Source organism: Grammomys surdaster, unplaced genomic scaffold (genome assembly GCF_004785775.1).
Source record: "Grammomys surdaster isolate TR1022 unplaced genomic scaffold, NIH_TR_1.0 133, whole genome shotgun sequence".
Lineage (NCBI taxonomy): Eukaryota > Metazoa > Chordata > Mammalia > Rodentia > Muridae > Grammomys > Grammomys surdaster.
Window position 1 is genome coordinate 3,849,532 of NW_021604591.1, and position 24,249 is coordinate 3,873,780.

A 24,249-nucleotide genomic window follows, 5' to 3' on the forward strand; every position below is an offset into this window, starting at 1 on the left:
CTCACCCACATTGTATTCTGCAACCCAGGAAAAGAAACCTGCTCAAGGGGCATTTGAAACCCAGAGAGGCAACAGAGACCTTGAGTGAAAACCCTGAATTTAATGTGAGATTGGGGGAGCCCCATCCCTCCCTTTTTACCACCCACTCATCCGGCCTGTTGTTAGCTGGGTGAGGGCTGCCCCCAGTCTCCGTCCTGCGGCTCTGGGTACCATCCTGTTCCTTTGGGCTCATTCAGCCTCCTGGGCCTGTCTCTCTCTGAATCTCCTGTGGGACATGGGGAGAGAGTGTATAGGCTTTGTCATAGCAGCTTCACTGGCCCTTTTCCAACTTGCTCCTTCCTAAACACTGTCCTCTAACCTTCTCACCTTCTTGCATATTCATACAGTGCCTGCTTGCGCTCCTGCAGGCTCTCCTGACGGGCCCAGGAAGACTTGGCAAATGTTAGGGCTGTGGGCTGAGGGGTCACCAGGCCAGAGCTGGGGAACTGAGGTGATCACAATGTCAGAGGGCTTGCGAAGTCATCATCATTAAACACCCATCGAACGCCTACTTTGTAAGAGAGGCACTGTGCTAGGCTCTCAACATCAGAAAGAGAAGCCAGGGAAAGGGAGCACAGAGACTGCCCCAACCTGCCCTCAAGTCTTGGCCACGACTACTCCTGTGTCTCACCTTTGGGGCAGAGGCTGCGGGCAGGGACTGAGATCCCTCAGTGACATCTTCAGGCATGAAAGCCACAGCCCCCTCAAGCAGATTTGTGATGGTCAAGTCTACACACCCAGTCCTGGCTGGGAAGAGAGGAACAGTGTCCATTCCTGGACCCTTCTCTGTCGACACCCATTTCCCTGTGTCTGCCATTCTGGGAAGCTACCCTTTCCCATACCCAGGTCTCTCTGGATGACATTCAATGGCACATGGGGCAAAACCTCCTTGACTCTTTGAGCGAGAGTGGTCAAGTGCACATCAGAAGGGCTGGGAGGAGAAGGAAAAGAAGACTGCACTGTTTAAAAGAAAAAAAAAATTAGGTGAGTGGATTACTAAGAAAGACAGACAAGCATAAGTAAGGAAGTAAAACCACCACGTAGAACAAACATCTTTGTGCACAGACCACACACCTGACTGGGGCCGTAATCTGGGGTGTCTCTGTCGCTTCATGTGTTCTGCTTTGTCTGCTGGAGTGAGCCGTGTCCCTACCTGGCCCAATTCTTTGGCCACCAGCTAGGGAAAATTGGAAGGTTATAGCTGTAGCCTCTTAGGCTTTCTTCCCCTTCTCCCCTGGAGAGGGACCCCACCTCCACCATGCCCATGTTCACTGCCACCTGTTGTACTCGGAGCGCAAACTCCTCATTCTCTTCCCCCAGCTGTCGATGAATGGGATGAAGCCACCTACAAAAACCAGAGCCCTGCCCTGTTAAGGCGCCTAGGGCTAAGGGCTTTGCCCTTGCCGGTTGGTTTTGGAACAGTAGTGGGGAGAATAGGGAGATGAAAGATAAGTGTTGCTTCTGTGTTAGAACTTTGACACTAACAAACCACAGGCAGACAGGGTAGTGGTCACTACTTCCTTGACCTTGAGGTGAGCATCTTCCCAGCCACCAAAAACTGAGGACAGTTAGTACCTTACTTGATACACCGTGAAAGGGACGAAAAGTGACCACAGCAGTTCTGAGACCCAGGAGGCATCTGACACCGTCTGAGGGGAGGCATGAAGTGAGGCCTAAGCCAGGGCCACAAGTGGGAAACTTCCCTTCCAAACCCAAGAGTATTCTATGTCCAATGTGCACTCACCACAGAGACCAGGGGTCTCTGAACTTGCAGGATAAGAGGTTGTACCACATCCTGGATAGAAAATGGCCACGAACTAAGAGAGAGAGAGAGATAGTAGTATGGGAGTTCAGCCTAGCCCAGCCAACTACTTATACCTGACTTATACTAGTAAACTGTCCAACTATACAAGCAGATAACCAAGGAATAAAGAATTCCGACAGCAGGGCTAAAAGCGGGCAAACAGGAAACGAACTAGCGCAGGCTCACCCAGGAGCTTGGCAACCCACTCAACTCGAGCCAGATACCTGCGTTTACCCACCTGAAACGCAGGAGCCCTTCTCGGCCATTGGTAGCCTCTTCCTCCGGGAAGAGCAGCAAAGGTGTGGGTGGAAGCCTCGTGGAAGCACAGAATTTCTTGAGTGACTCCACCAACTCTACCCGCCTATCCATCTCCATGAAGCCCCGAGACCAACACACAAAGCTGGGGGGACTATTGAGTAGAGGCTGAGAGTAGGGAGAAAAAGCGAGAAGAATGGAAGGAAATGTCAAAAAGAAAAAGACAAAAAGAAAGAGAAAAAGGTAACAGGTGGGGTGGCGTTTATGGGACTGGGGGGAAGGCTCGGTATTCCCCAAGAGAACCCCAATGTGTAAAGGTGAGTCTTGAGTTTGGGCCTAGGGAGCCACCCGGTGGCGCTCTCGGCCTCGCCCCCCACTCACGGTGCTACAGGTGGTGAGTAGGTTGACTATGTTGTGGTCAAAAGGTGTTACATGGTTGGAAATAAGGACCCTGACGCGGTGATCCCGGAGTCCGGAGTCCTCCTGCCGGGCCACGAGCCCCAGTACCGCACACATGGTTCGTACCACGAACCTGGGGACACACACAGGCGGCCGTGACTGTGCGGTCTTGAGCCAGGCCCAGCCTAGATGCTCCCCGGGCGCCGCAGTCCGCACCTGCGGAGGACGCTGTCAGGCAGAGCACAGCTGACCAGGAAGACGTGGAGCCCAAGGAAGAGTCGCAGAACCAGGAGGCAGAGGCCGACCGGCGCGTAGAGCAGTAGCGCGAGCAGCAGGAAGCCGTCACTCGGGAGCCTGTGGCGAGAGGCGACGCGATCAGGCGCCGAAGCCGACAGGACGCGCTGACCGGTCTCTTCCCTCCGCAGCGCTTACCGGTGCGAGTCAAAGAGCCGCTCCGGCCCCGGAGCTGGGGGAGGTTCCATCGCTGCCGCTTCAGGAAAGCGGGGCCGCTGTCGCCGCCATCTTCGCAGGGCCGCGGGGGCTCCTGGGAAGGCGGAGTCTTTGGGCATCAGCAGGGACGCCAGAACCCGAGGCCCGGAGGCGCCCCGGAAGGGGTAGCGTTCCCAGCATGCCTTGCGGCCGGGGGGGACTATGTGTGTTTGTGTGTGAGCATGTGTACGCTTTAGAGCGTTCTGAAGGAACTACATTTCCCGGCATGCACTGAACGGATACCGGCATGCCTTGCTTAGACCGCTTGCAGGGCTCTAGAGGACCGCCTCTCAGTAGGGCGGGCGAGGGGTGCCGAGGCGGAGCTGATGGCTGCGCTGAAGGCGGGGCGGGGTGCAAACTGGAGCCTTCGGGCATGGCGGGCTTTGGGGGGCATCTTCTGGAGAAGGGCCCCCCTTTTAGCCCCTGACCTCCGGGCTCTGCTGACATCAGGAACTCCTGACCCTCAGGCCCGGATGACTTGTGGGACCCCCAGTCTCCGGGCCCGGGTGCCTGTGGGGGTCCTTGCACCGCGGGCAAATCTGACGTCTGGGACCCCGGATCTCTGGGCACGACTGACTGTGGGTACTCCAGACTCCAGTAACCAGGAGGCATGCAGGAGTCCAGGAAGCAGTCGGCGCGGATGGCTGGCGGTGGCGGTGGGCGCAGGGGGTGCAGTTATGCTGTTGTTGTGGGGTTGGGGGCGGGGTCCTTCCACGGTGCTGGCTGCTGTTCCTGCTCCGCCACCCACCTCTCCCCGGAGCCAGTACAATTTCATCGCAGATGTGGTGGAGAAGACAGCCCCTGCTGTGGTCTATATCGAGATCTTAGACCGGTAATGGTGAAGTTGACCGGGAGGTGTTGAAACCAACTGCCGTAAAGGCAATTGAGCAGGATGGGGTGGAAGCTGCAGTGTAATCGGTGGTTTCCCCATCCCAGGCACCCTTTCTCTGGCCGTGAAGTACCCATCTCAAACGGTTCAGGATTTGTGGTGGCTTCAGATGGGCTCATCGTTACCAACGCCCATGTGGTGGCTGATCGGCGCCGAGTGCGAGTGAGACTGCCTAGCGGAGACACTTATGAGGCCATGGTCACAGCTGTGGATCCTGTAGCAGACATTGCCACATTGAGGATTCAAACCAAGGTGGGGATGGAGTAGGCCAGATCTGATGGCAGCTGTTTACTTGCTCCCTTCTTAAAATGACAAGTTTGGTGTACTCATTTCCCTTAAGGAGCCTCTTCCCACACTGCCCCTCGGCCGCTCTGCTGATGTCCGGCAAGGGGAGTTTGTTGTTGCCATGGGAAGTCCCTTCGCACTGCAGAACACGATCACATCTGGCATTGTCAGCTCTGCTCAGCGCCCAGCCAGGGACCTGGGACTCCCTCAAAACAACGTGGAATACATTCAGACCGATGCAGCTATTGATGTGCGTCCTGATATGAGGGAAATTAGGCGCTAGGTTGGAATTGGGGAGAACAGCTGTCGGGTATGAGCACCAATTGACTCGTGGTGACTGGGCCTGTATCAGAGGTCGGGCTGCAAAATGCAGCCACTCTAGTTCATGTGCTAGGAATGGAATTAGAAGAATTTCCCTACACCCTTTGTATGCACCCAGTCTTAAAATTCCCAGAGGTATGGGGTTCCAGATCTCTTTGATGTTTTCTTTCATTTTATCTCACAGTTTGGAAATTCTGGTGGTCCCCTGGTTAACCTGGTGAGTGCACATGTTCTTCTAAGAATCCATGCCCCAGGTCAGTGTGGGAAGTGTGGGTTTTCCTCTGACTCAGGGAGTTTTAGCTAAGTGTCTAGTCTCTTGTTCCTCTCCTGGTATCCAGACAGACAGACCCCTGCCCCCAAATCCTTGCTACACTTGTTCAGGTGCCCCCATCCTCTGCCATCTGTGTGGGCTAGGGGACAGGGGGCTGTGTCCCTGCAGGATGGGGAGGTGATTGGAGTGAACACCATGAAGGTGACAGCTGGAATCTCCTTTGCCATCCCTTCTGATCGCCTTAGGGAGTTTCTGCATCGCGGGGAAAAGAAAAGTGAGCCTGTCTTACAGGGAAAGGGGTTCCTTTAAAATGGGGATGGGACCTAGGGGAGGGGCATTCACTGGGACTTGGTGTACAGGGGTCTACTGGTAGGAGGTAAGGGAAAGAGTATAGCTGGGTGGGCTCACTTGTTTTTTTACAGATTCCTGGTTTGGAAGCAGTGGGTCCCAGCGCCGCTACATTGGAGTGATGATGCTGACTCTGACTCCCAGGTATGTTAGGGGTCATGATATACATGTATACATAAAGTGCACACACACACCCCTACTCTCTTCTTGAGTTTTGCTTTCATGTCTGTCTTTATCTAAGATAAGCTGTTGTCTGCTGTCACAAGAGCTGTTCCCTTTCATCATAACTTTCCCATCCTACTGTGTCTGGCCCCTTCAGTAGATTGAGTGCATCCTGTTACTGCTGTGATGTAAAGCCTCTGTTGACCTAGCACTGAAGACCATGTCCACCCAGCTCTAGTTATCCTTCTAGACAGCTTGTCATTTCTTAGGAACTACTTTGATTTTCCACTTCTATGGGTTTTTTTTGTTTTTTGTTTTGTTTTTTGTTTTTTGTTTTTTTTTGGTTTTTTGAGACAGGGTTTCTCTGTGTAGCCCTGGCTGGCCTGGAACTCACTCTGTAGACCAGGCTGGCCTTGAACTCAGAAATCCGCCTGCCTCTGCCTCCCACGTGCTGGGATTAAAGGCGTGCGCCACCACCACCCAGCCCCACTTCTATGTCTTAAAACCTTATTTCATAAGGTTGTAGGACCCACCCTTCTAGGCTCAGCTTAAGTTCTACCCCTTCCTTATCGTAGAATTTCAGGATGACAGAAGTGAAGTTGATCAACACCATGTATCTTTTGAAATTAGCTATCTTTTATGTGTATATACCACTTCCTAAGCACTAGAAGGCAGAAAGTGAACGGTTAAGATGGAGAGGGCATGTGTGGAGCTAACAGTGTCTGTCCTTTCAGCATCCTTACTGAACTACAGCTCCGAGAGCCAAGCTTCCCTGATGTTCAGCACGGTGTCCTCATTCATAAAGTTATCCTGGGCTCCCCTGCACACAGGTGATGGGGAGCCTGCTCTGTGGGGTGGGGTGGGATAGTGTACCCTTACCCTCTGCCTACTCCTTCTTTGCCCTGTCCATCCTCCACAGGGCTGGTCTGCGGCCTGGTGATGTGATCTTGGCTATTGGGGAGAAGTTGGTACAAAATGCTGAAGATGTTTACGAGGCTGTTCGAACCCAATCACAGCTGGCAGTGCGGATCCGGCGTGGGTCAGAAACACTGACCTTATACGTGACCCCCGAGGTCACAGAATGACTGGACTAGTGAGCGTTTGAAGCTCTTGCTCTGATCTCCTCCCTGCTTTCTTAGCCTAGGCTCTGAGTGCATGTGGGTAGAGGAGGAGTCAATGGACCTATGGAGGGCAGGTTCCTCTAACCACTGCACCAGTCCTGGGCTCTGAAGAACACATTTTATATAAAATAAAATTATACCTAGCAACATGTTACAGTCAAAAGTGGGGGGCTGGGCCGGGCAGTGGTGGCGCACGCCTTTAATCCCAGCACTTGGGAGGCAGAGGCAGGCGGATTTCTGAGTTCGAGGCCAGCCTGGTCTACAGAGTGAGTTCCAGGACAGCCAGGGCTATACAGAGAAACCCTGTCTAGAAAAACCAAAAAAAAAAAAAAAAAAAGAAAAAAGTGGGGGGCTGGATCTTTCCCCCACCAAAAGGCTAGAGGTAACTCGGTACTTAGGAGAACGTAGAGCTCTGGGAGCTGACTCTCTTGACCTCCCCTATTCAAGAGAATGAGCTGCTGCCATCCTGTGTGGGGCAGTTCTGTCTGTTTGTGGTGTGTTCTGTCTGTTGCTGGGTCTGTTGGCTGATTCTCCGTGCTTGGCCAAAGGTCAAGCAGACCCAGTAAGGGAGGCACCAGTTTGTCGTCTGTAGTGCACAGGTGGATGAGTGTAGTGCGCCTGCTGACACCAGGGGATCCTGTGGTAAGCTCCTGAGGTAATGGCAGCCTCAGACCCCTGCCATTGGGGGCCAGTGGTGGTTTGCAGAGAGGGTGGTAGCATTTTAGACAATCTGGTTACTGGTCTGGCCAGGGTAGCGCTCGAACCTCCTGTTGGCTTCTTCACTGAAGGCATCACCTGCAGAGTAGACAGGCACTATTAGGGGCTGTCCCCACACAGAGGCAAGAGCATGTACCCATCATGGGCCATGGTGATGGGATGGAAGCCTTTCCCTCCTGCCCTGCATTCACCCTCCTCAGCTGTCACCCACCGATGTGGCAGTTGTGCACCCAGATGCGATGCCCATCGTATTTGCAGTTGCACTTCATTGCATTGTTGGTGAAGTCACTTTCTGCTACTTCAAAATTTGGGTTGATAACCACCTGTGAGTGAGGAAGAACACTGGTGTGATCCAGCTGCACTCCTACAGATCAAAGGTGTCTTAATCACCCACCCCGAACCCCAGTATCGGAAAGCCCAGGCAGATGCCAGGCACCTGAAGGATGTAGTTTCCTGGTTTCACATCTGTGATGTCGATCCACTGACAGTCAATGTCGTGCCTGTAGAGATCCCAGCATCCCACAGTGATGCCCTGTTCTCCAAAGTTGGCGCACTCGTACCTCTTGGAGACATCTAGAGGGAGTGTTAGATGTCAGTGAAGGGCAAGGCTGGGCCTGGGCTTAAGTCCACTCTGGCCCCAACTCACCCTCCTGACACTCAGTGTCTTCTAGACAGAAACTAGCTTTGTGGCCTTCAGCCACCTTGGTGCCGTTGGGGGTCAGGATATCATAGTGAGTGAAGATGTCCATACTGTGATAGTGCCTGTGGGACAAGGGAACTTGTGATTCTCCCCCCAGATTCCAGCAGGCTTGTCACACCCCTGAGCCTTGCCTTTGTCTCTGGGCCCCCTCTGCCTTCTCACCCGTGACACTCATGCCACACCCAGGAATGGCGCCCAGCCTTGGGTCTAAAGTCAGCTCTTCCTAGGTTGTGGATCTGGGAAGAGAATCGGAGCAGACGCCGGTGGCCATAAGGCCAGTTGGCAGAGCGCGCAGAGCTAGCCAGGCAGTTCTCCTCAGCAGCACAGTACAACATGTGCAATGGCCGGTCTTCGATATAAGCAGTCTCCTGTACCAGTGCTGAGTGCAGCAGCAGATCTGAAGCAGCTACATGAGAAAGAGTGGTGGTTACCACTGGGGGTGCTTCCATCTCCGTGTGGGAGACTGGGACTGCCCCTGCAGGGCACGGCCCCTCCAAGGAGCTTCTGTACGTGTACTACTCACTCTCAGAACAGATGACTCCTGCAGTGAAGCGGGTTCCTGTCCTCTTGCAGGTGATGGGGCTGCTGTGATGGGCACACTGGCTCAGGGACAGCTCCGACCCCGTGCAGTGCACTCCGCTCATGACCACCTCAGTCACATTCCCTGAGTCCCAGTACCAGGTCTCCTGGGGACGTAGGTAGGTGTTCCAGTGAGGCCGTAGGTTCCAGTTCCCAGGGCCAAGGGACATGTTTCCACAGTCCTTGCCCAAAGGACTCTGGTGACAACAGCTTTGGTCTTCTCCCTACTCACCTGCAGGCCGTGGTTGGCGTAGCCAAGACCAAGTTGCCTACAGGCCACCATGGCCTCCAGTGTTCCCCAGTCATCCCCACAGATGAGGCCCCAGCGCTGATGCCCAGGTACCCCTATTTGCACCTCGACTCGCCCTTCGTATCGGCTGCGGCCCCCACTGAGTCGAATCTGTAGAGGCATAAAGGGGAAGTGCGGGGGACTCTGGGCATGGCAGTCCACAGCAGGGACAGAGAAAGGGCTCACAAATGGCAGGGTTGTATGGGAGCTGAGAGATGTCCAGGCCTGAGTAGAAAGACCTACATTAGAATGTATGACTGACCTTGGTCTCTACCCCAGTGTAGGGGAGGTTGCACCGGACACCCGCATCCTGGCTATGGGAACAGTCCTCAGCTGTGATGTTCTTGGAGGGGCATTTCCAAAGGGAGGGTTCCTGGCCAGAGCACCGAACTTCACTCAAGTGGATAGCACCCATGCCTAGAGGTGGAAGTCAAGGCTGAGGAGGTTGTCACGAGACCATTGGCCAGAGGACTCCATGCCTTCCCAAGGAATGCACCCCTAGAAGTGTGAGCACCTGCTCCCCTCACCACCTCTATAAGTGTGAGCACCTCCCCTCACTACCCCTAGAAGTGTGAGCACCTTCTCTTCTCACCACCCCTAGAAGTGTAAGCATCCTCTCTCGTCACCACCCCTAGAAGTGTGAACATCCTCTCCCCTCACCCTGCCCCATGCGGGCACCACTCAGGGCCTCTCTGGCAGTGCCAAAGCCCAGCTCTCGACACACCACACTGGCTGCCTGTAGGTCCCACTTTCGGTCACAGACTGTTCCCCATGTGCCAGCCTTCAGGACTTCCACTCGGCCTTCTCCATGGTGGGCACCGCCCTTTAGACGTACCCGGGCCTGTAGAAGAAAGACATACCCAAAGAGGTGAATGGAAACACTGGTTTGGGGAGACCAGGGAGCTGAATGGAGTTTTTCTGATAGTGAGTGGCATCAGATCTGTGGCACAGCCACTGGAAGGTTCCCTGTCTTCAAAGGTCAAGGCTTACTTAGTAAGTAGAGGCCAGGATAGGGAGTTCCCACATTCAGTCTTGGGCAGGAGTGTGTAGCTGAAAAGTAAGTTTGCCGTGTGTGTGTGTGTGTGTGTGTGTGTGTGTGTCTGTGTCTGTGTGTGTGTGTGAGAAGCCTGAGGTTCAATCCCCAGTACTGCTGAATGAAAACACTCCTTGTCTTACATACCTCCCCTTGAGGCTTAGAGTGTTGCTGCTTCTTCTGACCAGTAAAGATGGCATAAAGAGGGCCCAGCACACAGCTCACCACTGCAGGGCTTCCCCCAGAGCACCTGGTGGTGTCATTGGCACGATAGAACTCTAGAGAGCAAAGGGAGAGATGGGCTTCTGTGCCCACACATGCCACACTGTGCAGACCAAAGGAGTGTTGCTTCTTCTGGGCCAGCATCCTATGGGGACAGGAGTGAGGTGCAGTAGTGTGAGGGTGAGTTCTCACCTCTCTGCCCCACAGCTATCTGCCAGTTCACTTCCCTGCCACCCCCAACCTCTCATGGCCACTTATCCCTTTCTTCCCCTTCGTTTTCCTTGTGGGAAGACAGGACTGAAGTGTGTAGTATGAGAAAACACTGGCTGCCCAGTCGGGGTTCTTTGGAAACTCGAAAACAGAGCCCTAAGGGAAGGGTGGCCAGGTTGGACGACAGCCTTGTTCTTTTCTGTTTTTTTGTTTGTTTGTTTTGTTTTGTTTTGTTTTTGTTTTTGTGTTTTGAGACAGGGTTTCTCTGTAGCCTTGGCTGTCCATAGAGCAGGCTGGCCTTGAATTCAGAGAACTCTGTCTGCCTCTGCCTTCTGGAGTGCTGGGATTAAAGGCAGGCACCACCACCACACAGCTGCAACCTTGTTCTTAATGACCTAAAGGTAGGCTGAGGCCAAGGCAGCCATGCAAATCTAACGGGAAGCCAGAAGAGATGGCTCAGAAGGAAGGGCAGCCAGATAACTGGCCTGGCCGGACGGTGGTGGCGCACGCCTTTAATCCCAGCACTTGGGAGGCAGAGGCAGGCGAATTTCTGAGTTTGAGGCCAGCCCGGTCTACAGAGTGAGTTCCAGGACAGGCAGGGCTACACAGAGAAACCCTGTCTCGAAAAACCAAAAGAAAGAAAGAAAAAGAAAGAAAGAAAGAAAGAAAGAGAGAGAAAACTGGCCTGACTAGCCAGGGAGCAGACCCTTCTCTTACGCTGTGACTCAACAAGCCAAATGAAGATGAGCTGGGTGCAGAGTACTGAGGAAGGCCGAATCTAAATGGCTTCTCAGAGGCCAGAGGGGCTTCCAGGTTAGAAGCCCTGTCAGAATATGACAGACAGCTACGGCGAGAATAGACTAGAAGAACTGGTGATGACTCTCTGGAACGAAGGCAGACAGAAGTTGGAGGGACTATGTGGCTAAAGAAGGAAGGCGGCTATGGCCTCCAAAAGGCAAACACAGATGTCTCAATGAGGTAGTCATGATGTGCGATTTCATCTGAGGTTGTCCCACAGCCATCTGAGCAGAAAATAGGACAAAACAGGAGATGTTCACACTTGGAAACACTGTAGAGATGCCTGAGAGAAGAGGGGAACTCGTAGACACCAGAGAACAAGAGCTTGCAGCTAGGTGATGAGAAGGGAGAACTCTCTTCCCAGAAAGGCTGGGTGGAACTCAGGGAGAAAGGGAAAGCAGAGGCCTGGTGTGGGTGAAGTAGGTCCACCAGGCTGATTTATTGCAACCTGGTGCCTTATCCTTGACATTAGAGAAAAGAGGGAATGTAACAATTTAAAGCTAGGAAGACAAGAGAGAAGGTAGTTATAACAAAACAGGCAAAAGACTGGGCTATGGTGGTCCATACCTTTAATCCCAGCACTCCAGAGGCAGAGGCAGGTGGATCTCTGAGTTCAAAGCCAATCTGGTCTACAGATTGAGTTCCAGGACAGCCAGGGCTACACAGAGAAACCCTGTCTCAAAAAAAACAAAACATGCAAAATGGGCAAAGGAGGCTGGAGACTTTACAGAAACAAAACATTTGGAAGCCTAGGGTAAACTGATACTGAAAACCAAAGAGATTAGGTACTTTCAGTGTCCTGTTTGGCTGAAAGTCAAAGACAGGCCATCACAGGAAAAAACATCTAATTTCCAACTCTCTCTTACCCTCTCCTTATAACCAATAAAAACAGCAGTGCATGCTGGGAGTCAGAAAAGGAACTAAAGAATATTTGTGTTAGGCAAAGATGACATAAGCCAAAGAGGACTGCAAGAACTAGCACTCATCAAATTCTGAGCTCCTCAGACAGCTACCAGGACAGAAGCCCACTCGTGAGACATACTATGGGTGTCCTGGGGTGCACTGGGGCTTGCTGAGGGAAGAGGGGACAATGGAAGAAATGCTTTCTCCTGGCCTCAGTCATAAGTTATCAGGGAGGTTTTAGTGGTACGGCCTTCTAAAGACAAGTTGGATGGAAGGATTGGAAGTCTCTTATGTGCTTGAATTCTGAGTGAGCCCAGGAAGAAAATATACAACTGGATGCCTAATAGGCAGCCAGGTGGGGTGTAATTCTTAAGTTATTCCTGGAAAAGTTCCATAGGCTACCCTCCTCACCTAGTAAACTGGTAATGTTAAATTAAAAAAAAACAAAAACAAAAAAGAAGTCTTACGCCGGGCAGTGGTGGCACACGCCTTTAATCCCAGCACTTGGGAGGCAGAGGCAGATGGATTTCTGAGTTCGAGGCCAGCCTGGTTTACAGAGAGTTCCAGGACAGCCAGGGCTACACAGAGAAACCCTGTCTCGAAAAAACAACAACAACAAAAAAAACAGAACAAAACAAAAAAACCCTTTAATAATGTATGTATGTGTCAGAGTGTCAGTCGAGTAGAGTTGCCTAATGTGGGTACTAGGAATTGAACTCAGGTCCCCTGAAAGAGCAGTCCACACTCTTAACCACTGATCCCAAGTGGGATCCATAGGCCATCTCTCCAGTCCTTGGCAATATTTACTTAAAAAAAAAAATAGAACTTTGAAGCACTCATCAGATAAAGCAGGATGAGAACACCAATCTCTTGGGCACTCCGTGATCTCATGTGGAAAGGCAGGTACAGGACAGAGTGCTGGATTGCCTACTGGAGGTCACGGAAGAAAGACAAGCACATGGGCAAGCACAAAGTCTTGTGACTAACACAGTCCCCAGAGATTTACAACACAGCGCCTTACTTCCCGTTTCTGGAAGGATCTGGAAGGTGTTTGTCACAGTTGCCTCTTCACCTGTCATCAGCTCCATCAGTCCAACAGGCCTGCCCTGCACACTTTCCTGGTCAGAACCCTGCCCCTGCCTGCCCTGTTTCCTCTCTGCTTCCAACCCCAACTTCATTTACCTCTTACTTGGCCCTCTGCCCACTCGGGGCTTGTGTTTGACTTTAAACTTGTTGATTGTTCTGCAAAAGGGAGAAAGATGTTGGTAGAGGCAGTTATTGAGCATGTGGCCTGGGAGAAGTGAAGCACTCTGCTTTTAAAAGGACCCTTTGTTCACTGTATGGGGAGGGAAGCTGATTTCCCTGCACACAAAGACTGCTGAATGTCAAGGGGGGTATGCAGTCAGCAACCCCTGATGCTTACTGGAATCAAATCTAAAATCTAGATTTGCCACTAAAGGCAAATCTACTTATGGAAATCCAGGTGAGGGAGAGGAGAGGAGGTCGGCAGAAGGTTAATGGGGGAGAGAGTGGGATTGTTCCTGGACCAAGGGAGCTGTGGGTGCAGAGGAGGAGGGATGCAAGGGCCGAGGCTGCTGTGTCTCCTCAGCTGTTCCTACATAACTGCCTCCTCCCATTCCCTAAGATCAAAGCTCACCCATTCCCGTGCCCACCTCCCCTGGGAGCAGCCAATCTTCAAGTACGTTCCTAACCCACAGGCTTGGGTTCTGGGATGGACATGGATAGGTTTCCATCCATCCACCTCCTGAGGCCTCAGGGGCTGACAGGAGGTCCCTGGGGCTCTTGCCCCTTTACCTTCCAAGGGACTTGGGGTGTCGGGCTGAGGCTTTGGCGGCTCGCTTCCTCAACTTTCTGTGAGGATAAGACAACATTAAGTCAGGATTGATGTAGAACCAAGTGGAAAAGGCCAGTGCAGCCAGAACCGGGGGCAAGATTCCTAATAGAGAGCTTCCAAGAGTAGAGTGGGAGACCATCGGCTGCTCCAAGGCCCTACTGGCCCTACTAGCACAGGGACAGCCGAGCGGCCTCAGTGAAGGCCATGGACTCACAACAGTGCCCCAGTACCAGGACCTTCAGAACTTAGATCAAGATGGGTGAGGGATGAGGGTCACTGGCTCTGGAGGTTGGTGGACAATCTCAGGAGAGGGCAGAGGAGGGGCCATTGGGATCTGGAGGTCAGAGAAGCAGCTTGGATCAGGCCCAGGGAGGCTGACAGCATCTCTTTCACTCCTGTGTGTGTGTGTTTCTTGGGTGGTCTCTCCAAGGAATACCCTGGCACTGTCTAGACCTGAGACTGCTGGTCCAGGGACTGAGAACATATCTGAAAACATTAGCTTTGACATTTGACTGGGGAATCTTCCTGCCCACATTCCAGTCCCATAGGTCTGGTCACTCACAAGCCGAGCTCATCTCCCAAACATGTTTTCGGGGGAGTGAACTGCCTTACTTCCTTCTTCAAGGGTTTCCTTAAGTCACTTTCTCCTCATTGTCCTTTTAATCTTGAAGACTTTAATTATGGCCGCTCTTTGTCCTGTCCAACACTATGTATGCCTTTCTCGGGGGATGCAGAGAGGTAGGATGCAGGGTTGAGACAGGATCTTGATTACATAACCCTGGATGGCCTTGAGCCAGTGTTGATTCTTCTGCTTTTGCATCATACATACTGGGATCACAGGATATAATCTATAGCCAGGCTGGCCTTGAACTCAGAGATCCACCTGCCTCTGCCTGCCCATTACTGGAATTAAAAGTGTGCATTACCACTGTCGCCTGGCTGGTCTGCATCTTAGAAGGAGGTTTATGGTGTTCCCTGTCGGCCCCTTGGTTGTTTCTTTGTCTGTGTTCCTGCCCTGCCATTTCTCTTGAATACCCACATATTTTGACATAGTATAGTGTGTGAAGGTGCACTGGGATTTTATATGACGATTTTAAAATTTATTTACTCTCTTCCTCTGAGTGCTTTCGAGGCTGGCCTTAAACTTGTAATTCTCTTGCCTGAGCCTCCCAAGTATTAGGGTTACAAGCATATGCCATCACCATGCATGGCTGTTTTGGTTTTTTGTTTTTGTAAATTTGGTTTTATGTGTGTGGGTGTTTTGCTTGCATGTGTATCTGTGCATCTTGTGCATGTCTGGTGCATGTGGAATCCGAGGAGAGCATCAGAGTTCCAGAACTGGAGCTACAGAGGGTGGTGAACCACCATGTCAGTGCTGGGGCCTGTACCCTGTGTAGTCTGGAAGAACAGCCAGTACTTTTAACTGCTGAGCAATCCCTCCAGGACTGTGATTTTCTGAGGCAGGTCTCACTATGTAGCCCTGGCAGGCCTCAAATTCAACATGTAGCCAAGGATAACCTTGAAGGCATGTGCTGCAGACCCAGCTTTTAATTGTTTTAAAAGGTATTTATTTCATTAAAGTAATTATTTAAAAGTTTACATTCAGCCGGGCGGTGGTGGCGCACGCCTTTAATCCCAGCACTTGGGAGGCAGAGGCAGGTGGATTTCTGAGTTCGAGGCCAGCCTGGTCTACCAAGTGAGTTCCAGGACAACCAGGGCTACACAGAGAAACCCTGTCTCGAAAAACCAAAAAAAAAAAAAAAAGTTTACATTCACGGTGTGTGTGTGTGTATCTATGCGTGGGTAGAGCATATATGTATGGATTTATCTGTGGAAGCCAGAATAAGCCACTCTATTTCCTAGAGCTGGAATTACAGGTGTTTGTGAGACCTGATGTGGGAGCTGGGATCTGAACTCAAGTCCTCTGAAAGAACAGCAAGTGCTTTTAACCAATGAGCCATCTCTCCAGCACCGTGACTGTTTCATTTATGAAAGCCACAACCTGATCATGTCACCTCACTGACATCTCCATTGCACTGCCTCAGCTCCTTGGAGACAGAATCTCTAAGTCAGCCTGTAGCTCAGATCCTGCTGCCTTAGGCTCCAGTCTTCTGGGCTTGTGGGTGAATACCACCATGTCTAGCTTCACTGAACACTCTGCTGTCACTTGACATGGTGGCGTACACCTTTAATCCTAGCACTTGGGAGGCAGAGGCAGGTAGATCTCTATGAGTTTGAGGCCAGCCTGGTCCATATAGTGAGTTTCAGGACAGCTATGTAGAGACTCCCTGTCCTTCCCCAGACAAATCAACCAACGAACCAACTAGCCACTTTACTGTCTTTCCCCATTACTTTTATCAGAAAGACCTAGCCGATCTGTAGCCACAGCCTGCGGATCTGTAATCTGTGCCTGCCTACCTCCATCATCATTTCGCATCTTTGTGCTCTCCACCCTTGCATGGAGGTCAGTCAGTGCCCCAGTGACATGAATGAGGGAGTGGACACAAAAGCCAGGCATGGTGGAAAATCCTGCAGTCCCAGCACTCAGAGCTGAGGCAAGGGGATTACCAGTGTAAGCTGCTGCATAGGGGGAGTGTCTTTATAAAGAAGTGTCTTCTTATGCGCACCAAAGCTCTCAGAGCCTCAGTTTCATTACCTGTACAAGAGCAGTAAGGAGTTCTAATACCTATACATTTTCCTTCTAAAATTCTATAGCTTCTATGTATTCTACAATACCAAAACAAGTTTAAAATTACAAATACAAAACTGGGCATGGTGGTGCACACCTGTAATTTGATGAAAACACACACACACACAAACACACACACACATGAGATATTAAAAAAGAGAGAGAGAGAGAGAGAGAGAGAGAGAGAGAGAGAGAGAGAGAGAAGCAAAGAGCAAAGCAATCAAAGGAATAGCTATGGGTGGTGAGATGGCTTAGGAGGTAAACGCTGTCACCACTGGACACTGGGAACTTGAGTTTGTTCCAGGAATCCAGTGTGAAGGGAGACAGCTGACTCTTGAAAGTTTTTCTTTGGCTTCCCACATGCACTGCTGAGTACACAGCACATGAACACACACACATACACACACAAACACAGAGCACACGAACACACACACTAATAAACAAGATAAAACAATTCTAAGTCAAAGTAATGATTAGAAATGTGATCAAGCCAGGCAGTGGTGGTGCATGACTTTAATCCCAGCACTTGGGAAGCAGAGGCAGGTGGATTTCTGAGTTCAAGGTCAGCCTGGTCTACAGAGTGAGTTCCAGGACAGCCAGGCTACACAGAGAAACCCTGTCTCAAAAAACCAAAAAAAGAAAAAAGAAAAGAAGAAAAGAAAGAAAGGAAGGAAGGAAGGAAGGAAGAAAGGAAGAAAGAAAGAAAGAAAGAAAGAAAGAAAGAAAGAAAGAAAGAAAGAAAGAAAGAAATGTGATTAAATGTCACCCCTCAGCTGGGTGTGCTGATGCAGACCCATATTCCTGGTCTTGGGAGGTAGAGGTAGAAGGGGTTCAGGGCCAGCCAGGAACATCCAAGATATGGTTTCAACCAAAACCAGAACCACCTCAGGGGCAGGAGAAAATGGCTCAGCATAGAAAGGAGCTTGCATCAAGACTGGTAACCTGAGTTCAATCCCTGGACCCCGCATAGGAGACAACAGACTCTGGCAAGTCATCCTCTGACTTCCATTTGTTCACAGTGGCACTCAAGATAAATAAAAATGTGATAAAAATTAAAACAGCAAAACAAAACCTCGGCTCAAAACCCTCCAACGGTTCCTTATGTCTCAGGGTAAAGCCAGTGTCTCCCACATGGCCCTCCTGGATCCAGTTCCCCAAATATTCCCTTCCATCTCCTGTATCAGGTCACCTGGCATGTTCTATGTTGACTTAGCTCTAGCCACACTGAGATGAAGACAAGAATGCCTTCTCTCCACTCCTCCCCCATTTCTTATAATTCTCCTTCCTCACCTACATGTCTGCATAGCTTTAAACCCTCCCTCATGTGATGTCTACTCAAAAAGGCTTTCCCTCAGCACTTTTACTTCCTTATTCTTACTGCATACTACTGAGGCAGACAAGCATGGTGACAGTTTAGCAAACTGGGATTCTAGTTGGCTTGAGCTACATATATGCATGCCCTTTCTCAACAAAGCGCTGAACATCCTGGGATGCCCTCCTCACTGCCCCTCTTCCCCCATCTAGACAAAGCTCTGTCACAACTGATCCAGGAACCCTTAGTAACTCTCTTTTTGGAGCAAACACATCCTGATGAATATTCAGGAACAGGAGCAGTGAGCCTAGCCAGTACAGGCAGGTTTGGGAGCCAGTGCAGCAAGGTACACTGTATCCTCTGAGTATACTTTTAAGGAAAAGCCCCAATCTACCATCTTATGTTTATGCACAATCAGGTGTACATATTGATTAAAATCAGACACATCTTGGGAAAAGATATGAACAGCAACCAAAGGCTTATACAACCCAAGTCTGCCAATCAAAATAGGGAACTGCCCATGTTCATCTCTTTAATGCCAGTCCTTCTCCTGGACCCACAAAAGGGAGCCATGGGTGGTGACCAGGTGACCTCGAGCACTAGCTCAGGTAGCCTGCTGCTCGCTCTCTTGCAGCCTACCTGTTCCATTCTTCCACTTCACCTTTGAATAAAATCCTTTCCCTCTTTGCTATTTGCATGCACTCTTTCAATTCTTTGAATAAGATGCCATGAACCTGGTTCTGATAGAGGCCATGCTAACACGGCCATCCTTCCATTTGATAAGTTCACTTATTTTCTGTTGTCCCCTTGTCCCCAGAGGAAGAACAACTGTGCTTTGTGTGGAATCACCAAAGCCTACAATAGAAGCCGGCACACAGTGTGGCATCAAATAAATGTTGGGTGAGTGACTCTCTAGACTTTGTTTCAGTCCATCCTCGAATCTTGGAAAAGCTTGGGTTTCAGTCCTACAACTGTTTATAACCTGGTGTTTGGATTCTGAAAGACGGCCTGAGGACAGTGCAAGGAGCCCAGCCCAGGATGGACGCCAGTGCAGGCACACCACCGCAGGCACACCACTGCAGGCACACCACCGCACACAGCTTTGTAAAATGCTGTCAGTCTGCAGAGGACAACTGTGTTCCTCAGTGCTGAAAAAACAAAGATATGTTTGGGTACCACAGTAAAGAAATTTCCAGCAAGTATAGAAATGAGTGGGTGTTAGAGAATGTATTGATTTTAGAAAGAAAGAGAAAGTTTGCTTATTCTACAGGTAAATGCTATTCCAGAGTAAGTCGCTAAGGAAAACATATGGCAATTCTTAGAGATCTAAAAATGATCGGAATAATAAGCTTACACTCAAACCTGTGTTAGCATTCTGTGGAGGATTACCAGAGACAGCTGTGAACACACTTTATCTGCATTTTAGCAAGACCAAAAATTCTCTTATAATTTCACTATAGATGAGAGCATGAAATATTGGTTACACTACCACCGTGTTCTACCCAGTCAGAGTATATTGAGGTTTAAAAGGCAGCTTTATGCGTACTAGAGATAAGACCTGAGCTGGTTTTCTATCTCAATGCATGGAGTGTAGACTTTCTTCAAAGACTGGCACTTCTACAATACCCTGCCCACATCTTTTGCAGCGTGCTTAATGAAAAGTCATCTAACTGGCTGTTTCTATCTCATTTACCAAATGAGATGTTCCAAGAAGGAAGCCGCCCTTTGCGCAGCGTTCCCTAGGATGACTTGGCACTGGCCAGTCACAATCTCTGAGGCCCGGGGCGCAGCCTCGCAAAGACACCCTCAGGCACCGCCTCTGACAGGCGGCCGCACCCTCCACGAACTCTGAGCTTTCAAGGCCCCAGGGCCCAGACTCCAGAAATCTGCCTGCTGACCACTGACGTCACTGGCGCGCGCATGCGCATTCTGCACTTTGCCTAGCTGTTTCAATTTCGGGTTAGGAAAGCCTTCGAGGTTACGCATGGTTTCTCAGTTGCCTATGTCACAGCAGTCTCCTTGTGTTCCCTCCTGGGCTTCCCACAGTGTCTCTCACCCTCTCCAAAGTCTGCAAACACCCTTAGTCCCCGCACCTGTAGAAGGCCATGTTGACTCTCTTTTCTCCAGGGAAGCCCAGCATACCGCAGACTACGTGGCTGTTGTGGGCACTCCAGCCTTTGTCACACACTTGCGACCAGCCTTCAGGAAGCCTGACTTCAACCAGGCCCTCAGTCACAGGCAGGGGTCGCCTGCCCCACTCCACGGCTGGTCGGAGTCGCACCTCCTCCACTTGCAGCTGATGCTCCACCTGAGATGGGACCAGAGGCAGGAGAAAGAATCACAGTAGCAATCCTGTGCCGCCCTGAAGGAGCCCTAATCGTGTCTGTAAAACCCAATGGTGGGATCACTGAGATAGGGCTGAGGAAGACGCCAGGCCAGCCGCCTATGTGGGGGATGGACCCAGAGTGCAGTGTGCAGCGGTGGCAGAATATGCTATGTTCGGGACATAATCACGGGGGCCGAAGGCACTGAGGAAAGGAAGCTATAATAAGTCTGCCTGAAGCATGAGGCAACCTTCACAATGGAAGTGTCTTAGGAAGAGGAAAAAGTAAAAAAAAAAAAAAAAACGATCGGAGGAGCGCGGAAACTTTGGAGGAGAGGGACAGGTGAACAGGAATGAAACTGGAGAGCTCTTGCCTTGTTTAGTAACTCCATGTGACTACTTGAAATAATTGGATTGGGGATAGAACTCTTCCTGAAGACCTGCGGTTCAATTCCCAGGACCCACATGGCAGCTCACAACCATCGTTAACTCCAGTTCCATGGGATCCAGGGCCCTCTTCTGGCCTCTTGAAGAGAGGCATGCGCAGGGTGCACAGCCATACATGACTGCAGAACACCCGTACACACCTCATCTGCCCCCATCTTCCAAGTATCCCAGAAATCCATATTATCCTATAAAAGCTTATGGTATCCCTTTATAATATCTCTTCTAACCACATATGGCACCTGGCAGCCGTGTGTGTGTGTGTGTGTGTGTGTGTGTGTGTGTGTGTTTGTGTGTGCGTGCGTGCGTGCGCAGGCGGGCCGATGCGCGAGAGTACACATGCACAAATGTATGTTGCAGACCTCAATGACGTTGGAGTCTGAGAAACCAGGAAGTCGCTGGTCCTTGCAGATGACCCCGGCGTCCTCATCATGGGTACAGTCACTGTTTCCCCAGCCCCGGGAGGCACATTCTGTCACACTTCCTTCGGTCCCCCTGCAGCTCAGATTGTCCAACCAGATTCGGCCTATGGAAAGGGAGATGAGTACTTGAGGATAGCTGACCGAGTGATGGTGGCCTTGAGGCTAATCCTTCTTTGATGAGAAAAAGATGGGGAAGAGACAGGAGACTCTGGAGGGGAAGTGGAAAGACAGTGTAAGGTTGATGCAAGGTTAGTGGTGATCTGGGACACTGAAGAATTGCTTAGGGTGAATTAAAACAAAAACAGCCAACAGAGAATCATCAATTACGTTCTCACCAATATCAATCAGGATTCGTTCAATAACAGCTATAGTTAAGTACCTACTGTGTGAGAAATGCTTTGCCATAGTATATATACAGTCGCTCTTAGGCTGGAGCCGCCAGAAGGTTCCTTTATATAAATAGACTGGGACTCCAACAAATGATGTAACTTGCCTAAGAGACTTGGAAAGCTTAGATTTTTTTCACTTCACCCTGCCATCTCCCCTGCATCGTTTTCCTGTATACCTACGTTGCCTACTGTCACGGAAACCCTATTTTTACTCTCTGGACCATACAGACTATCACTGACTACTCAAAACTGGGAGGAACCTCCTGAAAAGTCTGTGTCCCAGACAGTGTTCAGAGCGCCTCACCTAGTCTAACAGGGCTTTACCTTCTGCCCCAGGAAGCCACATAACTATCAGAAGGTCCTTGTGGGTCTTTATAACTTTCCCCTGCTAGGTATAATTCAGTCCTTTGATGCCGCCCAGAAAACCCTTCAGCCACGACTATCCTTCCTGAATTGAACCCGACCATCATGTAATTGCTAAGTGAGGCTTTGCTTGTTTGTTTCTGTGCCAGACTTTTGGTTTCTTTAGCTATTCCTCCTGAAAGTGGCTTTCTGAAAGCGGTTTCCTCTCTGTCTCTCTGTCTCTGTTTGTCTCCACCTTCCTCCCCCCTTCCCTCTGTCTCTCTGGAGAACTGAGTGCAGGGAAAGTACTTCTGAGCATTTCTACTTTCTACTGTTCCTCTTAAAGTTTGTTATCTCCAAAGTGACACTTTATCTCAGAAGCAGTAGAGCAACTGGGAAAGGGATTGGGTGGGGGGATCAATAGCAGGTTGCACCATGTCCATCAATCGTACTGTGAGTCCATATGGTCTGAGCACTTTCAGCCTCAGAGGATTGTGTCCCAACCCTCACACTGTCATACTTGTTCCATGTGAGTTCCTGCTTGCTAGTCTGGATCCCGACTTTGTCAGCCGTAGTATTTGACCCCTTCCAGCTAGGGGACATGCAGATACCATTAACCTGCCCTCACATTATCATTGAACCAACTGCACTTGGACCATTCAGGGCTCCCCTGCACTGGGATGTCTTTGTGCATGGCTCTATAGAATCTTACTTTGCAGAAGAGAACATAACCCCCTCCTCACTGCACACACAGAACACTGAGGCTCATGGAAGGTACTGGCTAGCTTCAGGTCACATGGCCCTGAAATTAGTATGTTAGACGGTTTATAATCTGTGGATTTGCTTGATTCTATCCATTCTTGGTGTCCCATGTCCCTTTGGCTGTGCCACCACGGTGTTTTGTCTTTCTCTTTGTACTTGAACTGCACTTAGGTTATGTCTGGGCTCTAGACTAGAGCTCACCTGATCCTGGGCCATATTTGGCACTGTGGGTCCAACCTGTGGCCTCTGTGAAGCCCAGCTCCCGGCAGAGGACATGGGCAGCCTGCAGCGTGAAGTCATCATCACAGATGGTGCCCCATTCACCGGCTCGCTGTATCTCCACACGACCTTCATAGGGCTTTCTAGGAAAGCCAGCCAGCCGGAACCTCAGCCCCTGGCTTCCTACCTTCTTCTCTGGGCTGGTAGAAGGAGACGGAGACCCCACACTGGAGCTGCACAGAAAGTGCAGCAACAGTAGTCCCCATGGGCAGCAATGCCACACTCTGACAGCTCTCATGGCAGGTAGGGCCCAAGGAGGGGGGCACTAAGGGACAGAGAAGGAGAGACACACACACTAAGTGAGGGTAGGAACACAAAGAAAACAGACACAGCCCTAGAGACCTAGATTGGGGGTGAGGGAGACTCTCCTTTCTCTTTGCAAATAATAAAACGAATAACTATGGTCCACTATAACCTTCCCTGGTTTGGCCATTGTTACCACCATTGCCATCATCTCTATTTGCTTCCATTCACGGGGTGGGTATGGGTTAGAGACCAAGAGTCTAAGGATGGGCTGGATAAACAGAGATATTGAGAAGAGACACAGAGAGGACGACCTAGACAGAATGTGACAGGAAGGGAGACTGTGGGAACTAAGGGGAAAAAACAAAAAGACACAGGGTGAGAGACATATTGAATATGGATAGAGGATTAAAAAAAAACACAAAGCACATAGTGATGGGGAATGACACAGAAAAGCAAAAACCACGAGGAAAAGGAATAAAAGCCAAGGTGCAGGCACAGGAGAAACCGCAGCAGACCCGTGCAGTTAGACAGACTCACACAGGAGCACAAGCAAGGGGAGCCTGGGAAACCAGTCTCGAGGAGATCTCAGCATTATGAATGAGAAGAGTCTTAGCAATTTCCTATAGAGGCAGATGCCTAGGCAGGAAGGGCTGAGACTAAACGGACAGAGTAGGAGAACCTTCTGCCACCCTTCATAGCACATGGGCTCGCAAATATGCTGCAGGGTCAGGGGCTCCAGGAGTCTTAGGCTTCAAGCTGGGCAGGGTTTGATGTGGAGTTATCCAAACTCCCTGTAACATCTCTTTTTCTGTCACTGGGCAACCAAAAGCTAGGGCTAGCTCCTCCGCTCAGGCCTTCTCTATCCAAGGCTGAAAACAGCTCTCCACAGTAAGGGGGCCCTGAATTGCTTCCTCCAACTCAGACAAGACAGCTTTGTTCTGGGGGCGTTTGGCTCTGAAGCCCTGGTGTTCAGCGTTGGGCCTGCAAATTGCACCCTGGAGCCTCCATCCCCAACATTCTGTTCAGCCCTCCACTCTTCTGTTTCGCTCCTTGAGCAATAATAAAACTGTCAGTTGGTTGGCTTCCCAGACTCCATCCCAAATCAACGTTTCCCCTGGTCCACCATCCTCTCCATCCCCAACTCCTCTTCCCGCTGGCCGGCAGTAACTCCCCTACCTTCGACTAGGCAGAACTCCAGAGGCTGGAAGCAGAGTCCTGGTCCTGGAGATTACTTTCAGGACTTCTCAGAAAAAAAGTGTTCGGCCAGGGGAGACTGGACCCCCCCTTCCTCCCCCCTCTTCGTTGGTCCCTCCCATGTTCCCTAGAGCCCTCCCACATTCCGCTTTCTCCCT

The 24,249-nt window shown here is 50.7% G+C and overlaps 3 protein-coding genes across 6 annotated transcripts; 1 reads left to right on the plus strand and 2 right to left on the minus strand.

Annotated features, from left to right (window-relative positions):
• Positions 1 to 80: 80 nt before the first annotated feature.
• Positions 81 to 3,223, minus strand: Aup1 (AUP1 lipid droplet regulating VLDL assembly factor). 3 transcript variants are annotated; one of them, XR_003710696.1, is made up of 12 exons: positions 2,930 to 3,223; positions 2,714 to 2,851; positions 2,480 to 2,630; positions 2,082 to 2,266; positions 1,784 to 1,856; positions 1,615 to 1,688; positions 1,318 to 1,384; positions 1,114 to 1,216; positions 882 to 998; positions 671 to 786; positions 367 to 547; positions 81 to 265 (listed from the first exon to the last, which is right to left on the minus strand). XR_003710696.1 is itself a non-coding variant. In XM_028762274.1 (12 exons), the coding sequence occupies exons 1-12, from the start codon at positions 3,064 to 3,066 to the stop codon at positions 229 to 231; spliced, it is 1,317 nt and encodes a 438-aa protein (XP_028618107.1). In that variant the 5' UTR covers positions 3,067 to 3,223; the 3' UTR covers positions 81 to 228. The 3 variants fall into 3 exon arrangements, 2 of the variants coding, with proteins under 2 accessions (XP_028618107.1, XP_028618108.1); XM_028762274.1 differs by having other exon boundaries at positions 367 to 485; XM_028762275.1 differs by having other exon boundaries at positions 367 to 485; positions 1,291 to 1,384; positions 2,930 to 3,029.
• Positions 3,182 to 6,532, plus strand: Htra2 (HtrA serine peptidase 2). The gene is made up of 8 exons (XM_028762273.1): positions 3,182 to 3,818; positions 3,923 to 4,127; positions 4,216 to 4,410; positions 4,666 to 4,698; positions 4,921 to 5,026; positions 5,175 to 5,244; positions 5,997 to 6,092; positions 6,182 to 6,532. Exons 1-8 carry the CDS (start codon positions 3,313 to 3,315, stop codon positions 6,345 to 6,347), a joined length of 1,377 nt encoding a protein of 458 aa, XP_028618106.1. The 5' UTR covers positions 3,182 to 3,312; the 3' UTR covers positions 6,348 to 6,532.
• Positions 6,533 to 6,736: 204 nt separating this feature from the next.
• Positions 6,737 to 24,156, minus strand: Loxl3 (lysyl oxidase like 3). 2 transcript variants are annotated; one of them, XM_028762365.1, is made up of 14 exons: positions 24,074 to 24,156; positions 22,574 to 22,916; positions 20,820 to 20,983; positions 19,784 to 19,998; positions 9,849 to 10,068; positions 9,329 to 9,509; positions 8,931 to 9,085; positions 8,612 to 8,779; positions 8,324 to 8,486; positions 7,963 to 8,206; positions 7,747 to 7,862; positions 7,537 to 7,673; positions 7,312 to 7,423; positions 6,737 to 7,178 (listed from the first exon to the last, which is right to left on the minus strand). In XM_028762365.1, the coding sequence occupies exons 2-14, from the start codon at positions 22,887 to 22,889 to the stop codon at positions 7,105 to 7,107; spliced, it is 2,265 nt and encodes a 754-aa protein (XP_028618198.1). In that variant the 5' UTR covers positions 22,890 to 22,916; positions 24,074 to 24,156; the 3' UTR covers positions 6,737 to 7,104. The 2 variants fall into 2 exon arrangements, with proteins under 2 accessions (XP_028618198.1, XP_028618199.1); XM_028762366.1 differs by lacking the exons at positions 19,784 to 19,998; positions 20,820 to 20,983; positions 22,574 to 22,916; positions 24,074 to 24,156 and adding an exon at positions 13,017 to 13,485.
• Between the last annotated feature and the right edge of the window lie 93 nt (positions 24,157 to 24,249).

Bases quoted from the DNA above. Each gene is read 5' to 3' on its own strand.
- Loxl3 (XM_028762365.1), bottom strand. From the start codon at position 22,889: ATGAGAGCTGTCAGAGTGTGGCATTGCTGCCCATGGGGACTACTGTTG. The intron at 8,780-8,930 runs GTCAGTCATACA...ATGCCTCTACAG, and splicing joins ACACTGGGGTAGAGACCAAG to ATTCGACTCAGTGGGGGCCG. The intron at 8,207-8,323 runs GTGAGTAGTACA...TTTCTCATGTAG, and splicing joins AGGAGTCATCTGTTCTGAGA to CTGCTTCAGATCTGCTGCTG.
- Aup1 (XM_028762274.1), bottom strand. From the start codon at position 3,066: ATGCCCAAAGACTCCGCCTTCCCAGGAGCCCCCGCGGCCCTGCGAAGA. The intron at 2,852-2,929 runs GTAAGCGCTGCG...CTCTCGCCACAG, and splicing joins CGGCTCTTTGACTCGCACCG to GCTCCCGAGTGACGGCTTCC. The intron at 1,385-1,614 runs GTACTAACTGTC...TGGTTTTTGTAG, and splicing joins TTCACGGTGTATCAAGTAAG to GTGGCTTCATCCCATTCATC.
- Htra2 (XM_028762273.1), top strand. From the start codon at position 3,313: ATGGCTGCGCTGAAGGCGGGGCGGGGTGCAAACTGGAGCCTTCGGGCA. The intron at 4,411-4,665 runs GTGCGTCCTGAT...TTTATCTCACAG, and splicing joins AGACCGATGCAGCTATTGAT to TTTGGAAATTCTGGTGGTCC. The intron at 6,093-6,181 runs GTGATGGGGAGC...CATCCTCCACAG, and splicing joins CTGGGCTCCCCTGCACACAG to GGCTGGTCTGCGGCCTGGTG.